This window comes from Podarcis erhardii, assembly GCF_964252035.2.
Source record: "Podarcis erhardii genome assembly, chromosome: 16".
Lineage (NCBI taxonomy): Eukaryota > Metazoa > Chordata > Lepidosauria > Squamata > Lacertidae > Podarcis > Podarcis erhardii.
The window spans coordinates 26,980,433-26,992,830 of NC_138514.1; the positions used below are offsets into that span (position 1 = coordinate 26,980,433).

Sequence of the window (12,398 nt, forward strand, 5' to 3'; positions counted from 1 at the left end):
AACGTGACTCTCAGCTGCCCTTCCCAGCCACAGGCGGATAAGCCTCCATTGTGTTGCTCCACGGTTGCATCAACCCTGCTTGCACAACGTGACTTTGGAGCGCAGAGAGCTGGCATGATTTGTGCGGGAGGCTGGGCTCAGCGCCCTGCAGGAGGCATTTCCGTTCTGGGGTGGTTGTGTGTGGGCCATTGTGCCGGGAAAAGTTGCCACGCCGGCCTCTTTCTTCACCCGCGTTTCGATGTCAAGTTTAGCAGCTGGCCTGGAATAGGGGAAAGCACTGGGTTGCTGGCCTAAAACGGGTTTTGGGTGGATGAGATGACAGCAAACCACTTCTCTTCCTGCAGCTTTCCAGTGCCACCTGGTTTCTGCACGACTGAGGAAGTCCTTTGCCCACACGTCACACTCAAGCCTTGCTTGTTGACACGCTACCAAGAAAATCACAGCTTTGTAGGGGATTATTGGCCCCGTGCCCACGCTCACCAATAAGAACGGTAGGGAGAAATCCAGGTGTTTTATCTGAGAGGCAAGGCCAGCAGGGAGAAATGGGAGTTCAATTTACGACACCAATCTGGACAGTTTGGGAGATGTCAAGGTGGCAGTCCTTAGCTGGAAGATTCCCCCCCCCCCCCCTTAAAATATAAAATGGCGTAGAAATGGACATCAAGAACCACAAGCCCCACTGGTGGAAAGAATGGCACCTAGACATGCCATAACTGAGCTTTAAGGTGCTATTTGGCAATTAGCTTAAATATCTGATTCCATTTGATTCCAGTTATTTATTGCATTTATATCCCATCCCCTTCTTCTCCAAGGAGCTCAAAGTGGTCTACATACTCCCCCTCCCCATTTTATCCTCACAATGACCCTTTGAGGTACAGTGGTACCTTGGTTCTCGAACTTAATCTGTTCCGGGAGTCTGTTCGACTCCCAATACCATTCGAAAACCAAGGCGTGGCTTCCGATTGGCTGCAGGAGCTTCCTGCACTCAATCAGAAGCTGCAGTGGACGTTTGGCTTCCCAAAAATGTTTGCAAACCGGAACATTTACTTCCGGGTTTGCCGCGTTCAGGAGCCAATTTATTTGGCAACTAAGCCGTTTGGGAACCAACGTTCCACTGTAGTTTATGCTAAGAGGCAGTGACTGGCCCAAGGTCACCCAGGGAACTTCGTGGTCAACCCTGGTCTCCCAAGGTCCTAATCTGACACTCTAACCACTACACCACTAGTGGCTCTCGAGTCAGAACATTGGTCCATCTCATCCAGTATTGTCTACACCGACTGGCAGCAGCACTCTAGGGTTCCAGACAGGGAACCCTCCCAGCCCTACTTGGAGATGGTGATGGAACTTGGGACCTTCTACATGCAACACACCTGCTCTACCCCTGAGCTATGGCACTTCCTAACCTGCTTTTACGCAACTAGACTCTTGGTTCCTCTAGCTCAGGCACCTTCTAGGGTTTCAGGCACAGGATATTCTATCCCTACCTGGAGATGCCAATTGGGGATTGAATTTGGGGCCTTCTGCATGCAAGGCAGGTGCTCTTCCACTCAGCTGCGGCCTTTCCCAAAGGACGCTGGACTGGATGAGCTTCTAGCCTGATATAAATTGGGGCTCTTGTCCACAAGGATTCTTTGCTTTCAAGGCACAGCACGGCCACCTGATCTAATCCAACTGCATTCTTGCACCAGATTGGAATACAAATCTTGTCCTCTCTTGAACTCTGCCTCTTTTCTCTCTTCACCAAACTCCTCCAGCATTCTGCTCATTCCTCTGAGCCACTCCCGCTTCAAATCCTTTCTTACTTATATATTCACACCTTGTTCTTTGACCTGCCTCTTTTTCTCCCTCCTCTTTGCCATTTCATCTTCCTCTCACTCTTTTGGAGCCCACCCTTTGCCTTTCCTGCCTTTCAGGCTCGCCATTGGCTGGAATGCTGTGACATCAGAGCATCCTTTGCATGGCCCAGTCCCTCTTAAGACATCAGAGGCTGCCACCATTTATTTATTTTTACCACCTCCAGATGTTTTGGATTGCAGCGGGCTGGGGCTGAGTAATTTGGGGTCACAACTCCCATCAGCCCCAGCCCGCTGAAATTGGCAAAGGTTGGCTTGAAATGCAGATGAATCAATGCAGAACAGAGTGTGTACTCTGCGTTTACTGTTATAAACACACCTGTCAGGTCACCAATGCTGCCTGGCCTGTTTAACTGCTAACCGCCATGCTCTATGAATTCCCTGCCCACTTCTCTTCCTCTCAGGGAAAGCTCTTTTCAGGAGGCAGAAGGTCAAAAATGCACTCAGTAAAGGGTTGTGCCTTTTATATAACCTAAGGACATTTTTGGGTCTTTGAGCCTCTTCCCCCGCCGCCCCCTTCCCACAGCTCAAGCAGGAAAGGTGCGCACTGATGAGCCATGGAAAGTGGGTTTTTCCCTCTTACACAACTTGTTGGCTCTTCCCACGCCTTCGATTCCAGAGTCCCAGCTTTCTTGGAGCCTTTCTGAAAGTTGAGATGTAGGAAACAGCCATAATCAGACCCTGCTTAGCTTTGCATATTATCAGGGCTTGCGCCAGGCATAGGTCAGCAACAAACATCACCCCAGGCCAGTGAAGTTAAATCTTTACTCAAGGATATGAACCACAGAGCTCAAGCCTCCACAACTCTTCCTAGCAGGTCTTGTCCCGATGATGCAGTTGCAAGGATCCCTCTCTCAGACTCTTCCTCTCCAGGATTTCCCCCATGCAGTCTGCACACAACAAATCTTTGCTCTGCTCTTTTCATTCCTCTGTGTGTCCTGGGATACCAGTGGGGAGGGGAGCTGGTTGCAGCAGGAGGGGGAGACTCCCTGGATTCTTCAGCTGCCTCTTTATCCCTCTCCTCTCCAACCTCTGCTTCAGCCTTGGAGTCTGAACCGCTCTCTGCCACAGCCTCTTCCTGCTCACTAAACCCTGTTGCCTCTTCACCTTCTGAGACCTCTTCCTCCCAGTCTGCTCCCTCTTCTCCCTGTGACTACTCATTGCCCATCTCACCACCAGTCCTCTGGCTCTGAGCCTTCTTCTGTGGGTTCCCCAGGGGGTTCCCCAGCCGCTGCCTCGCACAACTCCTCTGCTTCCAGACAGTCCATGACACATATGCGCTAGAAGTTTTATTTATTTTAGGATGTGAGAGAGAGGGTGTGTTGGGTGGGAAAGAGAGCGAGCGAAGGGACTGTGGAAACGTCAGTGACGGAGAGGAGGGGCGATGTCATTGCATGCAGGAAACCAATCATTTTATTCTCTGTAGTCAGGCTGTGTTTTTATCCCATTCAACCCCCAGCTAAAACAGAGACGAAAAGCCCACATGCTTCGTTGTTACTAATTTCATTTCTACACCGCTTTATATTTTAAAGAAGAAACCTCAAAGCGGTTTGCAACACTTTAACATTAAAACATATTAAACATTAAAACATCGCTTTAAAACATTAAAACATTGCTTCAAATGAAGCAATCCGGAATAAAACAAATTCTGGAGTGGGTGCCGCTGTCATTTCCCTTCTCTCTGCTGTGGCCCTGTGAAAGTCAAACACAATCCACACGCAGAATAACAGGGAAAGGCTGTGTCTCAGTGGTTAGAGCACCTGCTTTGCAGGCCAAAGGTCCTAGGTTCAATCCCCGGGTAGGTTTGGGAGAGACCTTGGAGAGCTGCTGCCAGTCAGTGCAGACAGTACTTGGATAAATGGGCCAGTGGTCTGACTCAGTATGAGGTTTTCTTTATGAAGTTGTTCTTCGGTGCTGCTGGTTTGGATTGTGTGTCTTTCGCCTATTACGCCATGCTCTCTTTTGTAGCAAAGAATAACACGAGCTGCCTTGAAGTTGACATCTAGAAAGGCAGGATAAAGCTTGCGCCGTTGTGAGAGAAAATGAATATTTGCCTTCTCTTTGTGGAGTAGACTCACTGGACGCACTCATGAGCCTCCCACATGCATTGCGAAATTTTATAAGGTGTGGCAGTGCTGACAGCGTGCTGTCAAACTCTTATCTCAAGTCAAATCTTCGAAAGTTGTAGCATATACAGTACATCACACTACCTTGCTCCTCTCTGTAGGTGGCTGCAGCTACTCTGTTTAAGAAACTCTGGCTATGCTCAGAGGTGCTCTTTATTATTATTTCACAATATTCTGAGGTTGCTTCTTGCCGCTACAGAGCTGATCCCTGCTCATCTCCCCGCAGCCGGGAGGTTGCTTTGGTTCCAGAAGTTCTGCTTTCTTGCCAAGACCTGAAACCGATATTTGACATGTGACGGCTATCTCTTTCTCCTCCTCGCTTTAGTTTTCCCGTTGCCATGGGGACAGCATCATCCAAGGATGACTCTCCCTCCGCAAAGACCCCAGAGGCTTCGGTCCCCTTCAGCATGACGGACGTCTTCCTCTTCTCCATCATCATCGGCCTGCTGACGTACTGGTTTTTCTTCCGCAAGAAGAAAGAGGAGGTCCCCGACTTTACGAAAATCCAGCCGCCAACGGGGTGAGTGGGTTGATGGTGAGGTGCATGGGTTTCACCCAGGGCGACATACACCCAACAGCTTCAGAGAGGCGAGTGCTGGAGTCACGTTGCACATGCAGCCTTTGGAAAGGGTTTGGAAGCTTCCGCTGGCCCCAAATCCTGTGGCCAGACTGGTGTCTGGGCCCAGGTACAGGAAGCACGTTAGGTGGCTAGCAGTCTGTTTCCAGGCACAGTCCAAATTGATGATTATGTCCTACAAAGCCCTAGGTGTCTTGGGCACAGGCTACCTGAAAGATCGTGTCTCCCTACACGAACCTGCCTAGTGAGTCCCTTCTCTTGACCCCACCAACACCAGAGGTGTAGCTGGTGGTGACCCACGACAGAGCCTTTTCTGTGGCTGCTCCCAGATTGTGAGATCCCCTCCCAGGAGAGGTTTGACTCCCTCCTTCCCTGTTATCCTTCCACCAGCAGGCTAAGACCTTCCTCTCCAGGCAGGCCTTTAGAAACTCACGTGCAGGCAGTGCAAATCTCTGGGCTTTAATGAGTTTTCATTCCCTGTTCTAAACGTGCTTTTACTGTATTTTGACTACTGTTTTCGGATCCTTTGTTTTACAATGCATTCTGTCATGTTTGCTTTTAAAATGCGGCAAGCTGCCTCGAATCCCAGCTTGGGGAGTTAAGCCGGGAAGGAGAGTTCCCTAAATATGCCTCAGACAGGATGATTCCTCCACACCATACTAGCATATGTCTTTCAGCTGGATTTTTCCACAAAAGCAATTCACGGTATGAAGCGATGAGGTTCAGAGGCAACTGACCCAGATTGCCAGGTGCCGCTGGCTGGTATCAGTCAATGATTCTGCAGGGCTTGTGGTTCTCCTCCTCTGAAATGCGATGGCAGCATAATTTGGGGGGGGGAGGGGAGGTTGTCTATGCAGAATCCTTTGTCCAGTTCACCTTCCACCTTTGCTCCTGCTATGTGTAGATGGCACCTATTCCTGCAGGTGTGGCGACCCTCAGGCCTGGGGGGCGGAATGTGGCCCTGCAGGCATCTCTGTGTGGCCCCTGAATCTTTCCTCAGGCCGCAGCCCCTCCCTAGCCCTGCTTTATAGCCCAGATATTTTTGCCTGGCTGTAAGGTGTCCTTGGGTGCTGATAAAGCCCTTCGCTGGCCTGGATGGAGGACAGAGAGGGGTCTGTGAGGATGTCTACAAACCAGGCTAAGGTAAAGGTCTCAGTTGGCATCAGGGGAAGACCTTGAGGGTGCCATTGTTTCCACAGTGGCATGCTAACGGTGGACGTTGCATTTGCAAGTGTCCTCCTTAAAGCTGGGGGGTAAATGCAGGTCTGCATTTAACAGCAAGCAGGGTTGCTGGATCCTGGCCTTTGCCTCCCACCTGACTGATGGGAAGATGCGTTAGCAGGTCGCCAGTTCAAAGTCTCAACTCTGCAGCAAACATACGAGGTAATCTTAAGCAAGCCGCTGTCTCAGCCTCAGTTTCCCCCATCTATAGAATGGGAAGAATGACTCTGCTTAGGGATGTTGCAACTCCTGCGGGGCTGTTGGGTGCTTACTGCGCGGAGCAATTTAATAGTGTTTTGCAAGTGCTGCACAAGTGCTTTGTCATGATTTTAAAGCAATCGTACAGCACTTCCAAAACACTGTAAGCAGCTTCCTAAGCCCAGGAGAGTATTTGAGGAGAATTGCTTGTTAACCACCATCACCTCCAAAATTACCGTAGCTCAAAGGGGCAAAGCTGTGTGAGAAAGGAGTACATCTAGATACCAAAGGATTGCAGCAGAGATCACGTGGAGCATGTTTTCCGGGATGGTGCAACCAGTTCAAAGTCTCAACCTCTTAACCACACCACTTTGCTTTATGGTGTGGAGGAGGCGTAGAGGGTGCCCCACCCAGGGCTCTCTGTGTGAGAATGCTGTCATTTTCCCCAGCTGGGGTCAGCAATTGGGCCTTCCTCAAGGGATTGGATTTGGTTTACAAAATAGCCTGGGGGCAGGGGGAGGAATCTGCGATTTGGTTAATGCACCTGCGAGAGGTGGAATGCCATGGTCCCAGTTCGCGAAAGAAAGGTCCTGTGGAACTCACTCCCACAGGAGGCAACGATGGGCGCTAACCTAGATGGCTTGAAAAGGGATAGGGCAAATTCATGTAGCAGAGGGCTGTCGTTGGCTACTAGCCACGTTGGCTCTGCTCTGCCCCCACAGTTGCTGTGGCCAGGAATGCTTCTGAAAACCAATTGCTGGAAACCACAGGAGGGGAGAGGAATCCTGCTTTTCCCCAGGCACCTGGCTGGCCACTGTGAGAAGAGGAATACTGGACTAGATGAGCCTTTTACCATTCTAATGATAAAAGAGGGAAGGAATAAGTATTCTCCAGAATGCAAAAGGTATTACCCGAAAGGGGAACCAACACTGCAGCCCTTTCCCCCCCCCAGGCAATTTCCTCATTTTGCCATGGGGCTGGCTGGCTGTTCCTGTGGGGTGATGCTCCCATCTCGCTTCGTGACCTTGCAGGGTGATGGATCCCCCCACTTTACAGACATTTTGTCGCCTGTTGCTGTCTATCCGGAACGTGTGCGGAGAAGGGCAAGAAAGAGGATTAAGGATCTGGAAACGAAGCCTTATGAGGAACGCTTGAAGGAATTGGCATGTTTAGCCTGGGAAAGAGGAGACTGAGAGGCGACATGAGAGCCACTTTCCAATACCTGAAGGGCTGTCTCATGGAAGATGGAGAAAGCTTGTGTTCTCCTGCTCTGGAGGAGAGGACCCAAACCAATGGATTCAAATGACAATAAAGGAGATTCTGACTCGATAGTCTGACTGCAAGAGCTGTTTGACAGTGGAATGGAATTCTTCAGAAGGTGGTGGACTCTCTTCATTCCACGTTTTTTGAACGGAGGCTGGATGGCCATCTGCCAGGGATTTTTTAGCTGCGATTCCTGCATTGCAAGGAGTTGGACTAGATGCCCCTTGGCGGCCCCCTTTCAGCTCTCTGATTCTGTAATTCTATCTCACAGCCTGTTGGCCTCAGTCTCTCCTTTCCAGATGCTCTCTATACATCAACAGCTGTCTTTTCTTCTTCCTCCTCACTAGAGGAAAATGCATTAACTTCTCTTAATAAATGGAACAGAGGAAGCGTTTATTCACACTTACAGTTTGCCCCCTTTTTCCCCCCAGGCAGAGGTCTGACCAGGCATGACCTTTTGGGGAGTTTAAAAGAGTTTGTTGAAAATGCAGCTTTTGCTTCGTTTGACTATAGCCAAGTCTGCTGTCATTTCACTTATTCCTGCTTCCATTTGACTGTGAATAATATCTCTTTTCTGCCTCTAAATCTTGGCCCCTGATCGCTGGCTTCCCTTTCTTTGCATCCTCTTTCCCACGACCCTCCTCACCGATCGCTTCTCAGGTGGCCAGGCCTGTCCAAGTCCAAGAACTGAAGCAATGGTTTCTCCAACAGCAGCCTGGTGGGAGTCGAGAGTCCCAAAACATTTGGAGAGCCCTAGGCTGGCAGGGGTTGCCTTACAAACCAGACCCACGTCACTCCCAAACAATTGCTCAAGTCATAGAATCATAAGAGTTGGAGGGGCCCCTGGGGAGCCCCCTGAAATGCCAGCTGTCTCATAAGAGAATCGAACCTGCAGCCTTGGCGTTAATCGGCACCATACTCTTCTTATGTCCTTATGTTAACTGCAGCTGCCAGGATTCTTTGGGGGAAACCGTGACTCTTTAAAATCATTTGTTGATGCTGCTTTAAATGCATGCTGCAGATGGGGCTGCAGCGATGGAGGGTCTCTGGGTCTGGAAGCCCTGCGTTCAGCCATTCCTTCTGTCGCAGACTCTGCAGCTTGCCTTCAGTGCAAAAGCAGGAGAATACAAACCAGCTTGTGCCAAGATATGCTGCGTGTTAATTCTGTGGCTTCTGCATGCTGCATTTCCCCCACAGCGAGGCCCATGGGGCAGGCTGGCCGTGGGGAACAACTTTTTTTATTAAAGTTTTGGGAGAGAGGATTAACCGTTTAGGACACTCTCCCCTCCCTTCGCTTCCTCTGCACACACCCCTTGAGTCTTGTTCTGAAAAAGGTCCTGCAGGGACAAGAACTCTGGGGAAGTGACAGAGATGCTTTTAATTATTTAATTAAGAAATAGCGCTGTGATGTAAACCTGTTGTTAGGGCAACGGGCGTTTCACTCTGTGAGACGTCTCTCTCTCCCCCCCTTCAACCCTTGAATGGTTAGAGAGATGGGGAGTGTTGCAAGGGACCCTGGGAGTTTTCATTCTTGAGTTTCTCTCCCCCCCCCCCGCCGCCACTCATTCCTTTCTGCTCCTGCCAGATGTTGGGAGTATAGTTGGGTTTGTGCCGGACCCTCCGGGTAACTTTCGCAAAGGCAGCCGGCACGAATCCCAGTGGGATCGAGCCAGTCTCTTTGCAGGGACTTGGTATGCAGAGCTCTGCTCCGCTCTTAAACAAAAGGGGGGCTGTGGCCGCTGGCTTTTTAAGCTCCAGGAGAGGGCTCAGGGGGGCGAGGGACCCCTCGCGTGCGTGCCTGTCTCACGACGGAGCGCGTCTCAGCCCTCCTGGCTCCCTGCAGCTGGCATGAAAGTACAGGGTCGGAACCCGCCATGGGCTGCACATATTCGTCTCCACCCGAGGAGGGTCCTCCGGGGAGGTAAGTGAGCGGATGTGCCCTTTCGGGAGGTTTTGTGGCTCTGCGCCTTGGATGCAAGGCTGGCTCTTCTCGAGCTTGCTTGAGCCAACCGTTTTGGATGCAAAAACTTGCCTGGAGGCTGGCGGAGGGGAGCTCCGTGGAGAGAAAAGCACTCTGCAGTTCGCAGGGATGCTGCCATGCGAGGCTGGTGCGTTGCAGGAATGGCTCAATCCTCTTCCTTTTTCTCTCTTCTTTCGCCCATCGTTTTGGGGAAGGGCAGAAAAGAGCCTCTGCTTTGCATGCAGGAGGTCCCAGGTCGAAACCTCAGTGGCGTCTCTGGGGAGGCCTGGAAGAGTTCCTCGCCTGAATCCTTTGCTGCCAGTCCGTGTAGGCAGTACTGAGCTAGATGGGCCCAAGTCCAACACCACCAGGATTTGTGTTCCAGTTTGCCAAAGCACCCAAAACTTCATAGGGGCTAGCCTGCTCTTTCTCGAAGGCCCAGGTGTCAAAATTAGGAGGAGGGGTCCTGTGGCTCAGTGCATGGCAGGATGCTGGCTCCTGGTTCAACACACGCCTCACCCTGCACCCCCAGTTAAAAGATCCTGGAGAGCTGCTGCCAGTCAGAGTAAGTTCAGGCTAAGCTGGATGGTCCATTGCTCTGACCTGGCTCCATAAGTCTCTTTTCCAGACTAATAATAAATCTGTAGGTCTGGAGGCACATGAGGCCACTAGCCACTAAATCTGGGAATCCTGTATGTGCCACTCTGCATTCTGCAACAGAGGAAAGGCAGGGTATATACATTTAAGGAAATTATATTAATAATAATTGTTCTTTGTGCAAGTTCACTGACATCAGCCTTGTAAGGTGGGTCAGTATTGTGTTTTCCCACCCACCCCTTATTTTGCACATTTTTACTTATTCATGGTTCTCGATATTCAGCATTTGTTTATTTGTTTGGAATAGTTAGCTTCCCTTAATAGATTATTTACCATGCTGGCTTGTATCAAGCCTCCAGGTTGGGAGGCAGTATATCTGTCAGTTTCTTGGGAGCACCAAGATGGGGGGGGGGCTTCTGCCCTGCTTGGGAGCTTCCTGATTGGCTAAATCTGGATGGACCCATAGTCTCATCCTTTAATGTCATCATTAGTCACGAGAGGAGTGGAACCTCCATTTACAAAACCAGTCTATCGTTGACGACCAGATGTAACGGGGATCTGCTGCCGCCTCTGCCTGGTCATTTCCCAGAAGAGGCGTCTTGGCCGGATAGTGTGGGAAACAGGATATTGGACCAGAGGGGCCCCTGGATCTGATTCAGCAGGGATTCTTGGATAGTTTTTAAAAGCATTCAGCTATGCAGCCGCTGTCACAGTTAGGATGGCAAAGGCGAGAGGAGAATCTCTTTTCCGATTCATGCTTGCAGATACCCATTGGGCTTGAGGGCAAGTCATAGTCTCTTCCGAACAACTAGCCAGGGCGGTTTTTGTAAACCAGAAGAGTTGAGCCAAAGCTGTCAGTATTGTACGAGTCATGAATTATGAGAGTATGTGGCTACATGGGTCTCCTGTGGACTTCACTAGCAAGACTGTTTTAATCTGTTTTAGAAAGTTTCCGTGCAAGGAGCCTGCAGATTCAATTTCTGGTGTAATTCTGCACTTCCTGCTTAGAAAAAGGACCCATTAAATTTAAGAGGAATAGCTATCCCAAGTAAGAGTGTTTACCTGGGGTTTCCAAAGGCATCCCTTTACCTGCTTCTAAAGTTCCTTTTTAAAAATTACATTTTGCAGTGTTCTCTTTTCTTTTTTAATCTTTTGGCGGTGGCTGGCAGGGTGGGCTGATACATATTTTTGATTTTTTGATTTTACATCAAGTTGATTTTAAATCTGCAGCAAGAAAATCTAGCTTGGTCAGTAGAGCATGAGACTCTACTGATGGCTAGTTGACTTGGATGGCCCTCTCCTCCACGAATTTGTCTTGTCCTCTTTTAAAGCCACCGCAGTTGGTGGCCATCACTTCTCTCCTGTGGGAGGGAGTTCCACTGTTGTTTGTCTGTTCTGAATAAATCAGTCCTGTCTTCTTTGCATGCCAGGGCAAAGGGCTCACATGCTCTCTGATGTGAGTGCTGTGAAATGCTGATCCACCATGGACCAGCAAAGACAAGGGGTGTGTTGTTGACAGTTTCAGCTTACAGATTCTCTGGCCATGGCTATACTGTTGGCAACAGCAGATCTCCTCCTGTAAAATGGGAGGAGAGAAATGTACCTCAAGAGTAGCTTTATATCTATATCTACCCTGAATCTGCAGGGTTAATATCCTGTCTTATCCTTCTTCTTTTTACTACAGTTCCCATTTATTTTTGCTTTTATTCATTTATTGTGTTTATATCTCGCCCTTTTCTCCGAAGGGCGCACACATGGCTTTTCCTCCCTATGAGGTAGGTTAGGCTGGGACTCAGTGACAGGCTGCCAAGGTGACTTTCGTGGCTGAGTGGAGATTCGAACCCTGGTCTCTCCCAAGTCCTAGTCTGGCACTCTTAAACACTCCACCCCCACCCCACTGGCTCTCCTGTGATGAAGCTCTGGTCTATCTGCCTTGCCCATCTGCCTGTTGCCAGTTGTAGTTATTATTATTAATTAATTCATTATTTGTACCCCGCCCATCTGACTGGCTTGCCTCGGCCACTGCGTGGCCCTCACTGACTCTTCCCCTCCCCTTTGAAATCCCCTCCAAGCTCCGCCCTCACCCCTGGCCCCACCCGCTCCAGCTCTGACCCTGCAGAAAGTGACTGTGTGTGTGTGTCATAGAATCAAAGGACAATAGAATCAGAAGGGACCCCAGGGTCATCTAGTCCAACCCCCTGCAATTCCTCTTTGCGTGTTGTGCTGTGCTTGAAATCCAAAGCTGGCAAACCACGCTGATTCCCCCCCCCCCCCCTTTTCCTTTCCCCGCCTGCCTCACATTCTTCTCCTATTGTGAAACAGGAATGGGAACCAATTCCATGTCTCTGCTCTTGGCTGCTGTTAGGAGCAGGCAGGCAGCCAGCTCCTCTCCTCCTCCTCCTTTGAAAAGCATCCTCGCCTCCTGCGGGATCCAATTAGGCCTCTTGCTCGCTCCTCCTCCTGTCTCTCTCTCTCTCTGTGTGTCTCCCCCATGCAAAATAAAAACATCTCCATCTCTTTCGCCTCTTGAGGCCCACGCCTCCCACTTCCAGATGTGTGCTTCGTTCAGGCCAATTTGGACGTCCCTCTCGGATGAGCTGTCC

General features: G+C 50.1%; 1 protein-coding gene across 4 annotated transcripts in view; it reads left to right on the forward strand.

The window, feature by feature from the left end:
- The window catches only part of POR (cytochrome p450 oxidoreductase), an 89,082-nt gene that overhangs the window by 53,454 nt on the left and 23,230 nt on the right, over positions 1–12,398 (forward strand). For 3 of the 4 annotated variants that reach the window (XM_081843517.1, XM_081843516.1, XM_081843515.1), the window contains one exon: positions 4,305–4,499. In XM_081843517.1, the coding sequence (XP_081699643.1) occupies positions 4,318–4,499 (182 nt within the window). In that variant the 5' untranslated portion in view covers positions 4,305–4,317. Of the gene's footprint in view, positions 1–4,304; positions 4,500–9,097; positions 9,160–12,398 lie in introns of those variants that run through there. The other variant, XM_081843518.1, reaches the window with a different exon arrangement.